Source organism: Apaloderma vittatum, unplaced genomic scaffold, assembly GCF_000703405.1.
Source record: "Apaloderma vittatum isolate BGI_N311 unplaced genomic scaffold, ASM70340v1 scaffold21226, whole genome shotgun sequence".
In the NCBI taxonomy this organism is placed as follows: domain Eukaryota; kingdom Metazoa; phylum Chordata; class Aves; order Trogoniformes; family Trogonidae; genus Apaloderma; species Apaloderma vittatum.
The window spans coordinates 26,720-47,920 of NW_009722529.1; the positions used below are offsets into that span (position 1 = coordinate 26,720).

At 35.5% G+C, this 21,201-nt stretch overlaps 1 protein-coding gene across 1 annotated transcript in view; it reads left to right on the forward strand.

Annotated features, from left to right (window-relative positions):
- LOC104275760 (attractin-like protein 1) overlaps positions 1 to 16,175 on the forward strand; it is a gene marked incomplete at its 5' end in the record, with an annotated part of 32,863 nt that extends 16,688 nt beyond the window's left edge. The window contains 3 exons of the mRNA XM_009871805.1: positions 3,459 to 3,633; positions 4,727 to 4,814; positions 15,873 to 16,175. Of these exons, the coding sequence (XP_009870107.1) occupies positions 3,459 to 3,633; positions 4,727 to 4,814; positions 15,873 to 16,175 (566 nt within the window). The remainder of the gene's footprint in view (positions 1 to 3,458; positions 3,634 to 4,726; positions 4,815 to 15,872) is intronic.
- Positions 16,176 to 21,201: the final 5,026 nt, after the last annotated feature.

Consider the following 21,201-nt stretch of genomic DNA (forward strand, 5'->3'; position numbering starts at 1 on the left):
AGTGATTTACCAAATCAGAATCTTGCTGAGGTTACAATTATTTTACAGTATCTATTACTAATGCTTAAGAAATAATATGCTGAATTGTTCAGACTCTCATTAGCCCTCATTCAAATACCATTAATCTTTTCAGGGTAGAAAAGATTCTGTTCATTAGAACAGTGGGAATCGAGTGTCTTGATCATTTAATGAATGGAAGGTAATTTGGATACAAGTGGACATCATTCTTCTACAGAGTACTAGGAAAAGTTGACAACTAGTTAGGTACTGATTAGATGCCTTTTTGTTATGTATGATAAATAATTGTAACCAGTTGCCACCAAAATGATGACACACATTGGAAAAACATAATCTTGCCCCCCTGCTGCATAATATGTTTGAGAATTACTAATTTGGTGTAAATTACCTATTTAGTAAAATTCAGCAGCTCTCTTCTAAACACTTGTCCAGTCTCTCCTTGACTCAGTGTATACCAGAGCATCCTTTGCCAGGAAAGTGACTTTGCCAAGGAGATCTTTGCATGAAAAACTACCTCATCTTGTTTGTTTTGAACATTGCTTCTTCATGATGCATTTGATAAATCTCGGCTCTTACATTCAGAGAGACTGTAGACTCTTCATATCCCCCCTCTCTGAGTGGCTTATTTCATCAATCTTTATCATTCACTTCCAGATTTTCTTTTTTTTTTCCAGGTGGAAAAGTCTTAGCCAGCTCACTAGTCCCAATTTCAGAAGCCATTTAATTCTTTAAACGTCATTATTATTGTCCTGTAAATGGTCAGCAGCATGATCTTCTTTTTGAGGAGGGCAAGTTTTCCAAGTGTAGGCAAACCACTGATTTATACAGTGTTGTGAGTTTTTTATTATTATTCCTGAGTGTGACCCGATGTTTTCATGAGTTAAGATGAGACTTTGCTCCTAAGTAGTAGTGGTTAGTTAAGACACCATCTTCTTTTTTTTTAGTCAATCTAAAACATAGCATACTTAGTTTTAAATTTGTCTATATTGAATTTCATGCCTGATTTTATTGCTCAGTCACATGGTCAGACAAGAACTTGTTCTGTGCTTCTTCAAAGGCTGATCTTATTCTTTCTGCCCTCTTGTAACTGCATTTATCAGCAAACTCTCTTCACTGCTCATGTTCTTTAAGGATCCTGAATGTTTGCTGAATACGTGCTTGACACAGGTTGGGGAGGTTGAAAGGAAGAAAGGTTGAGAGAGCTGTGACTGTTTAGCCTGGAGAAGACTGAGAGACCTTATCAATATATGTAAATATCTAAAGGGTGGGCAACAAGGAGGATGGAGCCAGACTTTTTTCAGCAATGCCCAATGACAGCACAAGGAGTATGCTGGTGCTCTCGCCCACCACAAGAAGATGCTGCGTGTGCCCTGGTCACCGCGCGTCCAGGGGTGGTGAGCTTGCTTTTCCCAGCGTTTTCCATTCTCTTTCTTTCTAGTTCCAATGAACAGGTGATTATCTAAGGCAAGGCTGGTTCTTTTGTTTCTGCTAATGATTCTTTATTGTGGGGCATGTTAATAGTGTTAAGTGGGCAGCTGGAACAGGTCGATGTTAGTTCTTTGTTGTTGGTAAATAAAAAATGGTGAGAGGGATTCATCTTAGTCCTGGCCTGGGAATCGGTGAATTTGAGTCATCGTCCTGAAAATATGGGACGTGACAGCTGGCCAGAGAGGTTGGGGAGTCATCGTCTCTGGAGATCTCCAAAACCCTTCTGGATGCCTTCCTGTGTGATGTGCTCCAGGAGATCCTGCTTTAGCTGGAGGTTGTACCTGATGATCTTTAGAGGTCCCTTCTGTGATTCTGTAATGCCTTGGGTCTGAGACCTTGTGTGAGACTCCGCAGGTGACCTCCCTCCCTTTAAGAAGTGGCCTTTTCCTCCTGTCTACTATTTTCTTACTATATCTTACAGTCAGTTATTTAGCCATGCAAAGGTTTTCATTCTCTTGGTCCCAAAGTTAGGTTTCCTTAAAAGGCTTTGGTGAGGAATTGCGCTAAAAGCCTTGTTAAAATCTGTGTCAGTGTATCAACTGAATCACCATATCTTGATTTCTTCTAAGAACTTTAATAGGTGTGGGAGGCAGGCCTTCTTTTTATGAAATCTATACTGATTTTTAAAAGTAGATTGTAATTATCTATCTATTGACTAATTTTGTCCATTCTTATAGTTTCTGATGATTTATCTGGTAGAAACTGAAGTGTAGCAAAAGTTGATCTCACATGTGATATTTGGGATACGGACTAGGTTTGGATTTTTCTGATGTGTTTGCTTTTTGGTGGTGGTTTGAGGTTTTGTTTTGTCTCTTTTTTTAGCATGTTGCCACTGAGTTTCCAAAGAAGGTTATACCCAGTCTGACTTCAACAGCTTCAGTTTTTAGTAAAGTCCAGTAGCTTGAGGGAAGGCTTTATCCCAGTTGGGCAGGCTGGGAGGAGCATAACATTGTTTATAGTATCAGCATCAAATTACAGAATTAGTTTTGCTGTTGTATAACATCTGTACAGCATCACTGATGACAAGAATTTCAATTCCATGCTTAAAGCGGAACACTCGGGTGTCCAAAAAATTCAGTGTTTCCCATCTAGAAGTCGTACAAATAAATAATGATGTACAGTCACTGACAATAAACAAATAGTGCATATGCTGACTTCTTTTTTTTAAGGAAAGATGTGAATATATTCAGGTTTTAAATAACGAGATTTTAAATTTCTTCCAACATCTAGAGCATAAACTAATGATGAAGAGACAACTTTTTGGTTATTACAGAGCAAATGAAAAATAAATGCTGGTGCTGTTCATGTTTTTAGTAGTCTTGTAACTGAAAAAATATACATTTTGCTGTCTTTTAGCAAAATCTAGGGGTTTGATGCTTTTTAAAAATTATCTATAAAGTTTTATGGAATTTGAATATTCAGCTATTTTTTTAATAAAAAATACAGTGTATTTTATTCTTGAAAAACAGTGCATAATGGTGTTGGCAAAGGGCACATTTTTGTTCCTGAGACTTGGTATAGTATAATCTATACTGTGACTTAATGCACTGTAATGGTAATTGCTTTGATGTAAGTTTACTCTGATTAGTTGATTTCAGTATAGTTTTTCTCTAGAGGTAACCTTAGTGTATATTGTGCTGCATATTTTAGATCCGTACAGTATCTAAAATATGATGCATTATGCATTTCCTCCAGTTTGTGATTCTTATAGTGTGTTTTCTGACAAGAATGCAGAAATGGATCATTATTATTTGAGCTTTCAATTTGACTGACATCCTTAGTTGTGTTTTTTTTCTTGCACTGAGCATCTGTTAAACATAAAAGTGTGTGCCATATTTCATCAGAATGAGCAATCCTGACATCTGTAATTAAGCCTCCCCAGTTTATGCTTTATTGGCTTTAACATTCTTGTCTAACAGATTGTACAAATTGCGCATTTGTTTACAAAACAGGTCCAGATTGTTCTTTGAACGTCCCTTCCACGGAGTCTTACTGGATTCTACCAAACGTGAAGCCGTTCAGCCCTTCTGTGGGACGGGCTTCCCATAAGGCAGTCCTACACGGGAAATTTATGTGGGTGATTGGTGGATACACTTTTAACTACAGTTCATTCCAAATGGTGTTGAAGTAAGTGGTTTCTCCTTTGTCATATCCTTTCTGATGTGGCTTAGGGAAAACAGATCTTGCCTGGGAGGCAGCCTCTATCATGCAATATAACAGGAAAGTTTCTGTGGTCTTTAAAGTCTTTATTAATGGTTTTATTCTTCCATGATTTAAAAAAAGTGAAAATATGGGTAACATCAACCGATATGTGATAGTAATACATAATCGCTTCAGTTTTATGAAAAGTGTTCCTGTACTTTGCTGCAAAATATAAAACGATGGTGATAAAACATTGAAAGAAATCCATGTGCTGGTATTTTTCGCACAGTACATCTGGGATTCTATCTGCATTATTGAACTTAATATTATAATTAAATGACACTTCTATTTTGCTTCTTTACATAGATGACAGATTCCATGTATGTGTGCTATCTATTGAAAATAAAGTTGAAGCAGCTGTAAATATTACCTAGCAGATTTGGATGCTAACTTGTATATATTTAGAGTGGCAAGTGTGTTAGGATATGTTCACTAATATGTTAATTTCTCCTGTTTTTTTTTGTCTAACTCTTGTTTTCTTCCACACATTTGCAATCGCCAAAAAAAATCACACCATCCTTGGTGTTTTTCCTTTTCAACCTCCGTTGTTTTGGTTTTTTTTTTCCTACCTCTCTTCCATCTTATTGTGTGTTAATGGGTTAATTGTTAATTAGAATTTAAGGGAAATTAAAATCAACCACATAGCTAAATCCTCAAAGTAATGCAGAAGACTGTGACATAAGCAGTTCAATGGGGTGTTTTTTCATGTGGCTGCTTAGCAGCCTAGTTTTGGAGCTTTCCTATAAGTCTGGTGATTTTATTACAGTCCCATTTTCTGAGCTTGTTGATGGGGCACTGAAAGAGCTGCTTCTGTTTCACTTGATGAACATTTAGTACGCTGTCACACGTTAGTACGCTGCTGTAACAGTTAAAAGGGATTGTGTTACTGCCAGTAACAAATTACCACATCAGAGAACCCGTCATCGATAAAGTCTCCTGAACAAAAGTTAGTTTAAACATTAAAACTCCTCTATTTCTCTGCAGGTAGGAAATGTTGACTTTTCCATTTCTCTTCTAGCTACAATTTGGAAAGCAGTATATGGAATGTGGTACCTGTATCCAAAGGGCCGCTCCAGAGATATGGACACACTCTTGCTTTATATCAGGTTTGGAATGTTCAGCATCTTATTTAATGGATTTCTTTGTGTGTTCTGTTAGTGACCTTAAATGATTCATCATGAACACAGATTTTAGAGGATAATTTAATTTCTTGTCTTTAAACATTGTGTCGTATTGTCTTCTTCCATACTTAGGTGTATTGCACAATTTTTTGAAAAAATATTGCACGATAGTTCTAAGGCACTTATTAGCTGACCATAAGCCCCCAGGCCTTGACAGTAAGAAATACATTTTTATTTATGTGTTATTGCTCTTATTACAGAACCAAAGCAGTATTAAGATACAAACTGTTCTATAGTATCGTTTTACTGTAAGCTCAAATGAATACAGACTAGTGGCAGTTTTGCTTCCACTACTATCACGTAGAATACATGCCACTTTATTGCAAGCACTTTTAAGGCTTGTTTCACTAAAAAAAAAGAAATTGATATTGATAGAATATAGAGGCAGAACTGATCTTCAGTAAAAACATTAAAAATTGCCTTTTGTTAATTCATTAGTTTTTGGCTTCAAAAGCTAATTGGGCTTCATCATGTCTTCAAAATACAAAGGACCAAGAGTGAATACAATGCATAGTTTACCTGTGTACCAATGATGGTGAACTTGTTAACTGTGACAGAGAAATACAGAATTTGTATCACAAATTTTTAGTTGTTTGCATAAGACACTTCTAGTATGGAAGAACAAAAAATGAGACCAGAGTGTTCATCTAGCCTGGTCACAAGTCTTGAATAATGGGTAACAGTGAATGTCATTGGAAGAATATATGAAAAAAAAAGTCAAGAATATATAGAATTTTCCTCAGAATATTCTCCTAGCCCAAAGCTGGGATTTTCTAAGACATGATAGTATTTTTGTGGAAAGATTATGAATCTGTGTTTTTTAACTTTTCCAAATTTTTGGACCAAATATTTAGCATTGATACCACCTTGTGCCTAAGAGCTCCAGTGTATTTTTGTACAGAAATACCAACTTTTTGGCAACTGGTAGTAGCTGGTTTAATTTTGATAATACCTATTTGTACGATTTTCCATTTATTTTCTCTGTACCACTCATCATGATTTTCTGGAAGTCCATCACATCATGTATCATTTCTTTTCCATGCTGAAAATTCCTTGTGATTTTAATAGTCCTTAGCTTAGATAACATTGTGTCATCGGCTTTACCTCTTCTGGTGCTGTTATATCCCTTCTGAGGTAGGGGGAGTCACAGTCTTTAGTATAAGGGCACCTCAGAGGCTGATGTCGTAGAATTAAATCCAATTTTTCTCCTATTAGTTCTTAATGGTATTTTAGCTTTTTGAAAACTAGCTGTTTGTTTTTAACTGGTATTTTGGCAGAACTATCATTTATAACCTCAAGATCTCATTCTAGTCAATTCAAACCTCACTGCTTTATGTACAGACTTGATAATTTTTTGTGTGTGTGTATCACTTCACACTTTTCTATACGAATATTTATTTAGTCTTTTATTCCTCATGGTTTTGCGCATTCAGTGTTATGAGATTCTTCCGCAATTTTCTGGTTTTGACCCCTGTCTCAGCTATTTTGAGTAAACCAGTATTGTGAAAAATGTTGTAATTTTTCCATTCATCCCTGTGTCACGTAGTTTTTCCAGTATGTTGAACAATCAAATCCCAATTGTAGATCTCAGGGGGACATCACTATTCATGTAAAAAGTTACTATTATTTTTTTTTCTCCAAACTTGTCTTTAGTGAATTATTTAATGAGTTATTCTGCCTTGCTTGTCCTAGAGCATCTTGGTTTCTTTAAGTCATGAGGAATGTTGGCAAGTATCTTTTGGAAATTCCAAGTAACTGTCAACCAGACCTTTGATGCAGGAAAATCCAATTATTTGCAAGATGTAACTTACCTTTTCAAGAGTTGTTAGACTTTTCCTCAGTCTGTCTTATCCATGCGTTCACTCAGTTCTGTCCTTTCTGCCTTTTTAGTCTTTTGGTACTGACACATTTTTAAAGAGGGTTTTACACACTACAGACAGGAGTCAGCTGTTTTATTGTTTAATTCCTTCAGAACTGATCCTAGTGACTTGCTGTTTGTTTTGTCAGTTTGCATTTTCTTACTATAAACTTCTGTTATTAATTTCTGCTGTGGAAATACCTGTAAAGCCTACCATGAAGAACTCATGCGGGAAAATTAACCTAATTTTATTGCTATGGGCTTTATCTTCTCAGAATACTCCTGCAGACCATTTGTTGGCACAACAAATTATCTAGTTGACTGTATTTCTAATGCATTTGAAAAATAATGTATTTGAAGTTATATATAATTTTTCAGGCAACTTATTGCCTTTATATGTTTCTGTGTTTTAATCTGCTGGAAATTTTGAACCTTTATTTTGAAGTATACTTTTTCTCCTAACATCCTCCTGTTAAGCTTTATTTATTCTGTTATTTTGTTATTTTGTGTTTGGGTTTGGTTTTTTTTGTTTTTTAAATAGGAAGCATTCATGTGATCTGAGAAAATGACTTTAAAATATCTTGTCATTAAAGATTTTATTCTTCTAATAGTACCTTTTAGTTTCCTTTTATGATTGGTCTTCCTGTTATTTAGTGCTCCTTTTGAAGTTAAGCAGAGTGGCAGGTATGGGTGGATTTTTGGTTTGCTTTTTGCTTTCCCCCCCTCCCCTGGAATCTGTTGCTCTTCCAGAGGTGTTAAATCTGTACGTGGCATGGTTAATATTGTAGAAGTGTTTTTCAATAATAATATGAACTAGATTCTGTGCATTCCCCAGCATCAACTCAGAAATTGCATTTCTTCTCTTCAGTTTCCTGGTTCATTACTAATGTATTATCTGTTCTTTAAAAGGTCAGATCTTTCTGACCGGTATCTTTGGTTATTACAGTTCTTGTAGAATGTGGACCTTTTAGTTGGGAGACATTCAAGTAATGTATCATTTAGCAGTTCAAAATAAAGGCTTAAAATATCATTTAACCTTTTTATTTGACAGTGTTAAGCTTTTCTTGAGATATTTCAGACTAAAGGGTAACCATTTTAGAGACACTTTTACCAACAAATATTCAATATAATAGACCTGTGTTAATTCAGAGATGTTTTTGAATCTCGGTGAGGAAATGCAACTCTTGTTAACAAAAACTACAAGCAAGTATGCAGTGAAGAAGCTGTTGCTGTTGTCAAAGGCACATGTTAAGTAGTAATTAGAATTCACTAATAAAGAACCCAGCACTACTCATGTCAAATAATTAACTAATATGTTGCTTCTATGAGTGATTATCTCAAATATCAAAAATTACATGTGCTAAAAGGGGCTGATTGTGTAAGCTGAAGACATTTCAAGAGAAATGGTGCATTTTTGCACTAATTTCTTAACTTGTTAGGGTACACTTTTGATATTTTCCTTTCTAATGTTCAGCCTCTTTCAAAAACAGAAAAATAATTCAGTGTGAGGAGTAGTAGAACGTAATACCTAGAGATGGCAGCTTTGAGCTGTGTTTTGAGCCATGTACTAGTCATTGTGTAATGTTTCCTTTATAGTGAGAGAAAAAAGTATCCACAGTGAAGAAATTAGATTAAGTTTTTGACTTGAGCTCCTGAGATTTCAAAGCTTGACGCTGGACTGGAGTGAGAGCACAGAGCTAGTATTGCCTGCTCGTGGTGCAAGGTAAATTGGAGCTATATAATTGACTCTGTGGAGAATGAAATAAGTTGCTGTGCCCATTTCCCTCAGAAAGCTTTAGTTAAAATTGAAGTACTGTACTTCTTTATTCCAAAGACGAAAAGATCAGAAGGCTTCCACTGCTATATAGTTATAACAAGTGACTAAGACTTTTTATGCATTTCTAGAGGAGAGAGTATGAAAGTGTTCTTGCTCTTAGACCAACTAAACCACTAGATAGTATTGCCTTCTGTGCCACTTCAGACTTGTTATTGGAAAGGTGCTACCTATCTCTGTTAGCAATTGATTCTGCTCTAGCTCAAAGATTGTATGTAGTTCCTGGCAGTTTGATATTTAAAACTGTCAATGCACTTTGAAATAATTCATACAAAAAATGGGTTTATAGAGGGACAGGAGGAAATGACTTGTGAGGTTTTTAGAGTAGGCACATAGAGCTTTGCTAAACAAAGACTAGGTAGGGAGTTAGTAATTTGAAGAATACTAGTTCCCTGGAGTAAAATGGAAAGGGAGTCGCATACCAAGTGTGTATATGGTCACTGCTGGGCGTTTAGTTGATAGTGAGCTACTAGAATTTGACCTCGTAATTTCAGTGTTGCTAGTGGTCTCATGGCAGTTGAAGGATGACTGAGCACCGAGGTTTTGAGACTGGTAATAGGAATGAAGCAAACAGGCAGGCTGGCAAAGTAGTAAGCTAAAGATGTTTTCCAGTATACAGACCATTTTATGTGTAGTCAAACTTAATTCGACTCTTTGGAGTTTCATGCATGTTACTTCCCATTTTAGAGCTTTATTAAGAAAGGGTAATTGTTTTGATTCCTTTTCCAAATTAATTGTTATTGATGTTGAGTTTGTATAAGTCCTCTAGTATTATTTTATTAGTCTAATCAAAAGCTAGCATTAACAAAATAGAGTAAAAACTTTCCTTGCTTTAGCTTGACTCAAAATCTTTCACCAGTTGGTTTATTGTTATTCTTTTAATGGATACTTTTCCTGACTATTTTAGTATAATTTGGACTAGGAATGTACAAGTATTTTCTAACTATTAATAATCATTAGCAGATTTTACCACTAAGTTGCATAGTTTTATTATTTTATCATTTTCAATTATATCTTATGCACAATGTGCCTTCTAATTTTGCTTTGCAGGCTTAAGAAGTATATGAGAAGTAGGTAAGATGAGCTGTCATACACTTAGTTGTGTGTAGTCTAGATAAAAGCCTAGTCAGAGTTTCTCTTCAAATAGGTGGACCTTACTCATCAGGAGATTCACTCCTTTATGTAAAAATGTAATATTTTTCATTCGTCATTTCAGTGTTATATTCCAGTTAGTTTGAAAGTTGAAGTCCAAGGATGGTCAGCTTTTATGCCTACATCTCAAAAAAGATGCCTAGTTAATATGTTTCTATGCAGACTCTGTTACTTACTGCTTTCTTCCAATATGTTTAGTCCAAATAATAAATGTACAAAAAATCAGACTTACCTTTTTCCTTTACTGTATTTTGAATGCTTCTGTAGTCCAGGAAAAATGTAATTTGCTTTTAAGATACATAGGAACTGACTTAACTGAACCCTTAAATGAATTAATACCTCTTTCTGTAGCCAGCAACAATGTGGAAAAATGTCGAAATAAAGAAGAAATTATGTGACAGCAGTCTTGATTAGGCTGACCTCCTGACATACAAAAGGCTGCAGTGTGTACTGTCTTGAACCTGAATTTAGGCCTCTTGGGAAGCTTCTCCTGTAACTTGGCAAGTTCTTATTTAGTGAGCTAAGAATAATAAAGCAGGCTGCAGGAGGAAGAGTTAAGTGAAGAGTGCTTTCCAGTCTTGTCAGGCCTGAGGATTATGGGATCAAATAGAGATGTTGACTATTCTTTTTTCCTCTTTTGATATAACACATAAAAGAATGTTCTTGATGTTGTTCCCAAACTAAAGGTGGTAATGGTCTGGGGAAAGGAGGAGGAGGTATTAGACGCTCCTAATCCAGGTAGCATGTATTGAATGCAAAAACCAGGCGTGTGCTGGATAGGTTATATCCAGATGACTTTATTTGAGTCTTACTTATATTTTGCTTGGAAAAAAATATCCAGAAATTTCTTAGTGATATACAGATGTGACTAAGCTTTAAAAAATTCCATGTAGGTATAGGGAACAAAAGTTATGGTGAATTTTTGAGTTCTGTCAGTTTTATACTAATACACAGGTACAGTCTCTGGGAGGAAAACAGATTGATAGTCTTGTTTCAAGAAAATTGAGAATAGTTGTTCATGTGGATTTTGATTGCATTTCTTTGGCCAAATTTTCAGGAACAGATTGGGCTTGTATAAGAATCAAGAGAGAAAGCTGATTTCTGAGAGAGAGAAACTTTCATGCATAGCCATGATACAGTTAAGAAATATAAAATAAAAATTAAGTGGTTATTTTAACTGGATTAGCTTACATTCAATTTATTAGAAATGGGTTATAAATTACCCCCTTACTGCATTTCCTTTACAATTTTTTTGTGGTAACTACCAGATAAGATTCTTTTGGAATGCAGTCAGGATTTGCGTAACAGTGTGGTGTTCCCAGGTATAGTCAGAGCAGCTGATAAGTCTTGTTCTTTTAGGACAAATGAAAAATTGCAATGTCTCAAGATTAAGAATAGAACCTTTTAGAAAAGTCTTGAATTACTGCATTTATACAAAATATAAAGTCAATATTAACACTGAGATACGATGTAGAGAAGAGAGCCTGTCCAACAAATGGTTTTGGCCATCTGCTCTGGATTCAGTGTGAAGTTTATAGAGGAGCTACGCTGCTCTGCTGTACAGTCTGTTGACTGGGACTTAGCAGAAAAGTGGATGCTCTTACATGCTTTTTTGGTGATCTTGTCGAATAACTTCCTCGCTCTGTTTCAGTTTTTCTCTCACGGCAAAATGCTCCTCTGTGAAGGGATTTGAAATCTTGCAAAAGCTAGATAATACTGTTGGGGCATGACTTTTCAGGAATTACCAAGTACACAGTCTTGGAAGTCAGCAACATGAGATACTGGATCAATGGTCATTTTTTCAATTTTCTGTCTTTTTACTGCTATGAAAAACAGTGTTCATTTACCTGTTTTGTGTAAATTCCTTGAGTTACTTTGTCAGTTTTTATGAAACTTTGAATACACAATTCACCATTTTAGTTTATGATAACTTGCATGAAGATAAATTTTTGTTGGTAAGAGAAAAGTATTTTTACTTTTACAAGTAGGATTTTGTTCATGATCATCCAATGGATTATTTTTATTATTGTTTGTAACAAAAAAATAAGAGAGTCTCTAGAGGTGTGCCTGTTTAACAGTACTCACAAGGGATAGTTGAGATTGGAAAGGAGCTCTGGCGATCAGCTCAACTAGCCTCTCTTCTCAAAGCAGGATCAACTACAGCAGGTTGCACCAGACATCCTTCAGTTGGGGTTTGAATATGTCCAAGAATATTCAATTCCACAATGTCTCTGAGCAACCTGTTCCAGTCTTTGACCATCCTTACTGTAGAAAGAAATGTTTTTTCTTAAATTTAAATTGGCTTTCTTGTAACCCAGCTTGTGCCCATCACTTCTTTCATCTGTTCACTGGATAACACTGAGAAGAGTCTGGCTCCCTCGTTTTTTACCCTGTCGCACCAGGCATTTGATTTTATTTGAATTATTTGTTTATTTAAAAAACTATCTCCAAAGATGATGATGATATCAATAAGGTTAAGAAATTAAGAGGAGTGTTTACTGCTTGAAATTGTCTTAATTCTACTCCACCTAATTCTACTCTACTCTTTCCAAATTGTGATGGTTTACTACTACTCCTATATTTGAGTTATTCTCTTGTTTCTATTTTGGCTAGTTGAAATGTGTGTGTCAGTCATTACTTTGTAAGAGAAGTACTAGGTCAAACAAATATTTTCTTCTCTTGAGAAAGATGCTTTATCAGTGAGTTTATTTTTTTTGTTTATCTGTTATTTTTTAAAAATCCTATCTTTAGTCTCATGATTCCTGCCTTCTGCTGTCATCTTCTCTGCCCAGTATGCACAGTCAACTATTTAAAGATCATATACCTTTTCTCATATTTCTTTATGGTTCATCAAAAATTTATACTGAAATAATTTTCTTGGGGGGAAAAAAGCCGATTTGAGACAATAGAAACATCTATTGGAAAGTTTTGATTCCATTGAAATTAACAGGAGCTATATTGGCTACTTGTTGCCTTGTACCTGAATAGTTGCCAAGAAAACAGCTAATGTGATCTGTAGGTGGGAATGTCATGAATGAGCAAGCTGCCTACCTTCTCAATTTACAGCAAGAAATTTCTGATTTTTGCTGGAATTCCCTACTGAGCAGGAACTCTGAATTACAAGTTAAATATACACTGCGGTTCTATATACTTCGATTTGCATATGCTAATATTTATATGAACTTTTCATTGAGAAAACACAAGGTCTTTAAAATTTCTGTAACTCCTTAGGTAATTTTTTTATTGTCAGGAAATATATCTAAAATGATGACGGTTAATTTATTGAGTAGATGCTCACCTTGACTATCCACCAATGGGAATACAGGTGTTGCTTTTGACACGTCAATAAAACTTTAAGGTTGAGTGTTTTGGAGGCCTTGTGTCTTCTTGACACTTCTCTGCCTGTTTTGTTATTAACTCCTTTGAGAGTCTGCCTTTCGGTGCCTTGTCCCTCCTCCAGGCTGAGGAGTACAGCTTTTACCCTCTGCCATCTGGGCTAGATTTTGACACTTTTTCCTCACTGCTTTCACAAAGACTAGGTTTTTTGTGTGTTCTTTTTCCTCCTGTTTTTCATCTGATTTTTGCTGTGGTATGCTATTTTATTATAAACAAATACCTAGTATGCTTTATTCATTTAAGGGTCAATAGTTTTTGTGTACTAGCACTCTTGAAAGTATTTTGTATACTGTATCTGTCAGCAAGCCTTACCTTTAGCATATACCTTGTTTTATACTTAGTTTGTAAGTAAGTTATAAGGGTAGTGTGGATTTCTAATGGGACTACTTCTTTTTTTTTTTCACAATCTTTAGGCTGCTTGGGACCATTTGCACTTGTATTCTTCCTGAAATCCCTTCCTGATTAGACTTTCCAGATAAATGTTTACCTTTATGTGCCTTGGACGTTTCTTTTTTTTTTTTTTTTGGTCCTGTACAACTATACACATACGCTCTTTGTTTTCTTTATTCTATGTCTTTTGCTGACTTTGGTCTCTGAGCCTTTCTTTCTCCATGTTCAGCTGTTCACCACTAACTTTTAAAGTGTTTTTCAGCAGCACTAGGATCTTCTTAATCTCAGAAATAGCCCTGAGCAAAGCTTAGTTAAATCTGTTTTTGTGGCTGATAAAGCAGTTGTCATGACCTTCTTGTCTTTTTCTCTGTGAATAGTCTTGTGTACAGGATCTGCTGTGTCATTTATAAAGATTGCCTCTCACTGGAGTGGTTTTTTATCTGAACTTCAAATCATTTAAGCAAAACTGTGACGAGGACTTTCTTACTGTCAGCTGTCTGAGTAATCGTTTCAAAGTTCATGCAGTTCTTTAGGTCACCTTTTTTGTGTAGTGTCATTCCTCAGTGTCGGAAATATTTTTTTTTTTTTCCAGATACTGTTACACAGCACCTACAATTCTGCAATTGGTTCCCTCTTTCTTCTTTAGTTTATCTGTATTTAAAAATGAATACATAAACAAGTAGCCTACTATGTTACCAGTGATGACTTGCCTTTTGAGATCTATGTGACAAGACGGAGCCATCTAAGATACTTTAAAAAAGAATATTCATGCCATTTCTTTGGATTAGTGTGCACCACCAGTCCAAACTAATCGGTAACACAGACTGCTGCTGCATAGGAGTGACTTAAATTCCAATCCAGAAATGTTCGCCTACCTCAAATGAAAAAAGTTGAAAATCTAGCAGAAAATTCAAGTGTGCTCTTGAAGACAGGTTGGACAGTTTGGTCAGTCATTTACTGCCTAATCTCTCTGAGTAATGGTGAAGTTTTCTATGTGGTCTGGGACTCCCATGTTTACCATCAACAGTAGGCATGTAGACAGCATTAAAAGCTTCTCAAGCCTTTGTTTTGCTGGGCTAAATAGTCTGTCATTCTACTGAGCGTTTATATTTTATGTGCCTGCTAGTTCGAGTTTGTCTTTCTGGACGTGTGTGATGATAGTAGCATGCTGTTTACATTTTTATTTAGATCTTGTCAGCTCCTTGTACAAGAGGTCTGAAATTTCTGCATGGTTGATCCTAAATTCTTATATTAGGTAGTTTATCTGTTTTCCTGAGGCTCAGTATTCCATGGCAAGCAAAACTTTGCCAAATGTGCTAAGCTTGCAGCTTGTTTGGTTTTGTTTTTTTCTTTTTTTAAATCAGGTAAGATTAAATGTGGGGTAAACCCTAGAATATTACATTGCAGTATGCAGAAGACAGCTGCCAACTGGACAAACACCAGGCAGATGGGATGCACAGTGTATGTGGTACTGGTATGTCCTAGCAAAGACTAAGTACCATTCTCAGAGGGCAGTTTTTTTCTACCCAGGATAAACTGCCCTTGAGCCCGTCTGTGAAGCCAAGCAGCTAGAATTTATTCTATGATTTTTATATGCCTGGGTTTCCAACTCTACATGAAGTCCAGGTTTAGTAGGATTTGCTTTCAGTCAATAAGTGAATCATTCATTACTTACCAAACCAGATGGCATTGTTGTTTGAGGTATGTGGTTCATGAAGACTGGAAAATCTGTTCTGCATCCCTTTAGAAGAACTCCAAGTACTCCCACATAGGATTTAGTTTTAGCAAACGTGCCCAAGAGGATACATACACACATTGTCCCTTTTCTTTGGGCTCTAATGACTGTTGATTTTCTCAGGACTTGAGTTACTTTGCTGTTAAGGGAAAATGTGCTCTCTTGTGCTTGTGCTGAATGAAATCCCCATAGCCTGAGTGTGTGGAAAATCACATTTTAGTTCTGTGAACTGTTCCTTAACAAAACAATATATAATATCCTTTCTGTTTAGTTTTTTTTTCCTTTATCTTAATAGAATGCTAGACTATGAATTAAAAGAGCCATGTAATTAAAGTTTTTCTGCTTGAAGTAATCCTGTTGAGATTCATTTTGGTGGCCTTTTCATGGCCAGGTTTATTTTTCCAGAGAAATAGTCTCCTTATCATCATTGTTGGTTTAGTTTAAGTATCATTTTCTGGGATTAGTGCCTGATATTGAGCTGGTTAATGTAAGATTAAATGCGAAGATTTCAATCAGATTGTTCGGTTATGAAATATTATGCAGCACAGAAGTGCGCAGTTCAGATGTTATCTTTCTGTAATCCATTATTTGCTTTCTCTTCTCTCCCAATTTTTGCAGGAAGACATCTACATGTATGGAGGCAAAATTGAAACGAATAATGGCAACGTTACTGATGAGCTGTGGATTTTCAACATACCCAGTCAAACGTGGAGTACCAGAACTCCTGCGGTGCTTGTCCATGGCCAACAATACGCTGTGGAAGGGCACTCAGCACACATAGTAGAGCTGGACAGCAGAGATGTGGTTATGATTATAATTTTTGGATATTCTGCCATATATGGTTACACAAGCATTGTGCAAGAATACTACATCAGTAAGTCACTTTCAAGTAATTTTTGTTGTGCACAGATGTCTTGTTAAGCAGTAGCATTCCGTACGTGTGCGAAGTATAATGGCTTTGGCTGTTATTTTGGTGTTATTTTGGTGTTATTTTGTGTGTGTCTGTGGTATTCTAAAGGTGGTAAAGGCTGAAAGCAGAAGCTCTAAGCAGTGGTTATTGTTGTGATGAAACTTACTTTTTTTCTTGTTTTGTTTTGTTTGTTTGTTTTTTACCACAGACTTACTCTTTTTGCCAGAGAGTGGATAGGGTAAAGAAGAATAAGTAGAGCAGAAAAAAAGAAAGGGCAAAACAGAATACGATGAACAGTGCTTACTACAAGATTTTAGTTATTTTGAAGATTCTTTAATGTTGTAGTAGTACTTACATTCTGATTTTTGAAATTTAATACCTTGGTTCATCACTGTATATAGGCTTCTTTCTAAAGTGTTTGCATGTTGCTACTAGAGGAAATAAAAGGAGATGAACACGAATTTTTGTGAATAACCTGCCACCTGTGTCTGGGATTCACCTTGTGAACTCTAAGCTTTTCCTAGGAGTGGTTGCAAATGGTAGAGTTAAACCAAGATAAGCTTTGTTTTTTTTAAACCTACCCATGGTACATCCTACAGTACTATTTCGATAGTATAAATGTGAAAATCTACACCTTCTGATACAATTTCAGAAATATTTATATGCCCACTAATTCAAGTTATAATCTTCTGTTACTTCTTTTGATCCCTTGTTTTCTATAGAATTGATCCGAGTCCCACAGTTACGTAAGCTGTCACAGACTGCACAATACAAAATTTCAGTGTAATATATATGTATTAAGGTGTAATATTTTTTTTAATTGTTCCATTTAAATGTTTTTACATGTAGGAGTATGTATATAAACACTGGTTAAGCAGACTTATCTACTGGTGAAATCCCTTCAAAACTCGGGCGTTCTTATGCTTTCTCTTATAGAGGCATTGATATTCTATAACAATGTTGGAAAAAGATAGAAGAAAATGGGAATAACAGGAGGAGTGCCATGATATGCTTTATCCATACTGGAAAATTTGATTGAATGGCATAAAATTACTATAGAACTCTGGCCTTAGAATTGTGTTTCCCAACAATATTGTAAGATTTGTTAGGTATTAAAGCCCATTTATTTAAAAAATGATTTCTACTCTTTTTTTTTTTTTTAACTTACAAGAGAGAATTTTTTTTCTTGAAGACAGAAGTATATTGTTCTAGTTTTCTGCAGGCTCATTTACTGTAGTGTCTATTGGAACTTTGATATATTTGCTGCTTATTTAGTCTGGAGTAGGATATTAATTTCACCTATTATTGTCATTAGTTTAATTACGAAGAGGTGTACACGCTTCACTTAGGAGTGTAAAATTTTCTGTCTGACGGATTTAATTGCTGGCCTTATAGTTGAAATGTACGATTTTTTCCTATATATTTTTTTAATGTTGAAACTATGGTGGAGAATTGATAAAACAGACTATAACTAAGCATATATAAAACAAACAAAAAATCCCAAGCCTTTCATACCGTGGTGATAAGCTGTGAGTAGGAGAAAGCATTTACTGCTCTGGCAGTTATTATGGGTCTCATTTATTCTCAAGTTTTTTGTGTCCCCTTTCTGCAATGATAGTTTTATCCCATATTAGTGAGAAATTTAGTTTTTTACAGAAAATACACTTCACTTGCATCAAATATAAAGTAAACTTGTAATAATACAGGATATTAATGTGGAAACCCATAGATTTCATGGAATTTACTTGTATGATGGATTATTGATACAAACAGTGCGTTGCAGAACATGGTCCACTTCTGCTGGGGGTAACTCTTATGTTTCATTTTACCTCATTGCGTCTCTCTCCTCCCCCTCCCCTCTAAGTTAAATGAATTTTGTGGCAAATTTTCCCAAATTCTATGCCAGCTTCAGCTTTTATCTACAGTTTTGGAGCTGTAGGATCATTTTAAACTGTAAAATTCCAGATGATTGTTTAAACTAAGAATGACTGGTTTTTTTGGACTTCAGCAATGCAGAATCCAAACTTGAAAGACAAAGGAAGTGATTCAAGTATTGCTGTGAAGCCACCTGAATAGGAAAGAAAATTAGTTATAAAAAAGGGCTTCTGATGTTATGGAAAGAAAAGTTAAGAGTCCAGTTTCCTCTCTTTCTGCTTGCTTTTAAGGCATACATTGCCTTAACAGTTCAAATTGTGCTGTTCTTTCTAAATGTTATCAGCTATGGATTTTTGTCCTAATGAAGGCTATTTTTCAAGAATTTACCAGGTGGTTACTGAAAGAAAAAGGTATAGAAACAGGCAACTTACCCTTTAGTTCATATGGATTGAAATCTCTAACGATCCAGTCCTACTAATGATCTTTGATATACTTGATACACAGAATTCTGGTGCTAAAGCCTTCTTCAGTTACTGTGACCCTGATTTCCATGGAGTCTTGGTCAAGAAACATCTAAAGAAGTTGTAATTATTTGTGAATTCCTTAGCTTTTCACATAGGTGTGTTCTTATTAAAAAACCACATGAATCAAATGTGTGCATGGTCTGAAATCTCTCTGACATTGTCCGATTAGTGAAGAAAGTGATTTCTGTCAAAGACAAATTCTGGAAAAAAAATGGATGTGGATTTCAGGTAGATTTTCACCATGCAAAAGCACAGGAATTCATTTCTACTCCAAAGGTATGGTGGTTGTTGCAGGAACAAAGGAGCTTCCTGTTGTCCTTACTTGCTCTACCTAGACTTACGACTCTTGGGGTACCAATAAATCCTGGTGTGGGAATTATGTGAATGATTTTACTAACTTGAACCATAAAGCTTTTCTGGGTTACTCCCCAGGGAAATTTATTTCCCTTTAGGTTAGCAATACCTCATAAACCGTCCAAGGATCTCAATGTGAGTCTCAAGGTGAACATAATAGTGGTGTTTTGTTTTAGCTGAGGTTTATAAAAGCCCCTTATATATTAAGAAACTCTGAATAAGTCTTCTGCAGTTTTATTTTTCAGAATAAAAAGATTTGTTTGAATCAGCAGCTTATCACTTTGTTTTTTAGGCTGATTTGTTTTGTGATGTTAGAAGTAGGTTATGGGTTACTTTGAATTGAAAATGTTCCTTTGAAATACTGTTAAAAGGAATGACCCTCTGATATAACATGTGTTTCCTCTTTATTGTAAGTTAGCCTAAGCTTCATGGTTGCTTAAAAATTTGGAGAGTTTGTCACTGTAATGAAATGACAATGGCACACTGTGGTTCTTCTTGGACATTTTATTTTTTTAATGTGATCTGTTTGGAGGTTGTATTTTCAGGCCAATGTATCTACATTTCCTTGGATTATTTTTTTTTTTAGTGGATTTATTACTGCATTTTTTTTAAAAACATCTTTTCAGAAACAACTTTATCTCGCAATGCTATTTATTATTCTATTCTGAATGATAAAATGGTTATTGGCCAAATTTGCAGTTTTTCTTGATTTGGCCCTCCTAATTGGTTTCACAGAAAGAAATGAACTGAAAAAAGATTAAGGTTTTGTCTCTTATTTCACTTGCCAAGCATTCTTTGGTGATGGAATGGTGTTACATCTTTGGATGTGATTAACTTCCTGTGAGCAAAAGGCTGGAATTTACCACCTTGGTCCTTAAGATCAGTGCTTTTATTTGAAAACAGCGTATTTTATAATTTCTGTCAAAAAATACATGAGGATTAATTTGAAGCGGTTTAAGTTTTGTTCATAGTGTTATAATCTTAGTGACTCGGCATCATCTAATTCATAGCCTACCTTTTTTCTGGGTAATACATTGTTTAATGTATACAGCCAGTCTCTCATCCTGGAATTCTTTTGGAATTATATTTATAGATACCAGTCCTCCCTTTTGCAAGACTAATTAAGACAACATCATCTGTTCTGCTCCAATTTTAGTAGTTCATCTCTATACCTTTCCTACAAGGAGTTCATCTCTCTTGAACATGGATGATTAGAAAAGCCTTTGTGATATTCTAGGTGAGATTTCACCGGTGCCAGGCTAAATAACCTTAATCCTACTTTATTGAAACACCTCACTATGTATGCAGTGAAATGAGGGGTGTACTGCATCCATCTGAAAGTCATTAGTGGCTCATAGACTTTCTCTGATGAGAAGCAGTGCTCCTACTCACTCTTCGCGGTAGTTATCAGCTGATGAGCTTGCCTTTTATAGAAGTTCGTGTTGCTAATCCCAGCGCACAATGCCTTTAAATTATGGTTGAATTTTGATCCATTTTTTCAGGTAGCCAAGATCATCCAGTTCATTCTGCATGTTTTTCTGCTGCTTCTGTGAATTGATAGTGTCTAAATTTATGCAGTTATTACACCTTAAAATTGTGAGTGTCATAAAATGCACCCATTCTGATCCTTAAGAAATCTCCCTAATAATCCCAGTGCCCCTCAACATCGTTCATTGCTGCTGCTGGTTCAGGGACCAAATCCTGTTCTGTTATAATGGTTTATCTACTGATTTCCCACCGTGACACTATGTCACGGACATTAATGAAGCCCAGATATTGAGAACACCTACTTTTCCTTCTGTGTAAGTAATTGTTTTTTAAGTAAATGTGATGTAACTAGTTTGTTACTTTTATATTGTCCAGTGAAACAGCTTCCCGTTATTTCAATTTTTTTATTTTTTTTTTTTAAAAAAACACCCTTTGTTCTAAATCTTTGCATATTACTGAGGTGAGATTAAGCTCTGCAATTACCCAGGTTATGTCTCTCCTCTCTCTGTCTTTAATGCCAGCACTATGGTTGCTGTTCTTTGATAATATCTAAATAGCTTTGTTTAAAATGCTTATTGCTGGACCTGCGGTTTCACTTGCTATGTCTGTCAGAATTTCAGACTGGTGTTATGCCTCCATCCTCAGTACATTACATTAGTGAGTTTAGCTTCTCTTTCAGCTGTAACTTCTTCTTCTTTTTATATGTTTTTGAAGATGCCTTTCCAGTGTCCTGGAAATGGTCGTGGTAAAGCTGGACATGAAGTGCGTGGTTCTGTTTGACAAAGGTGACCAGAAT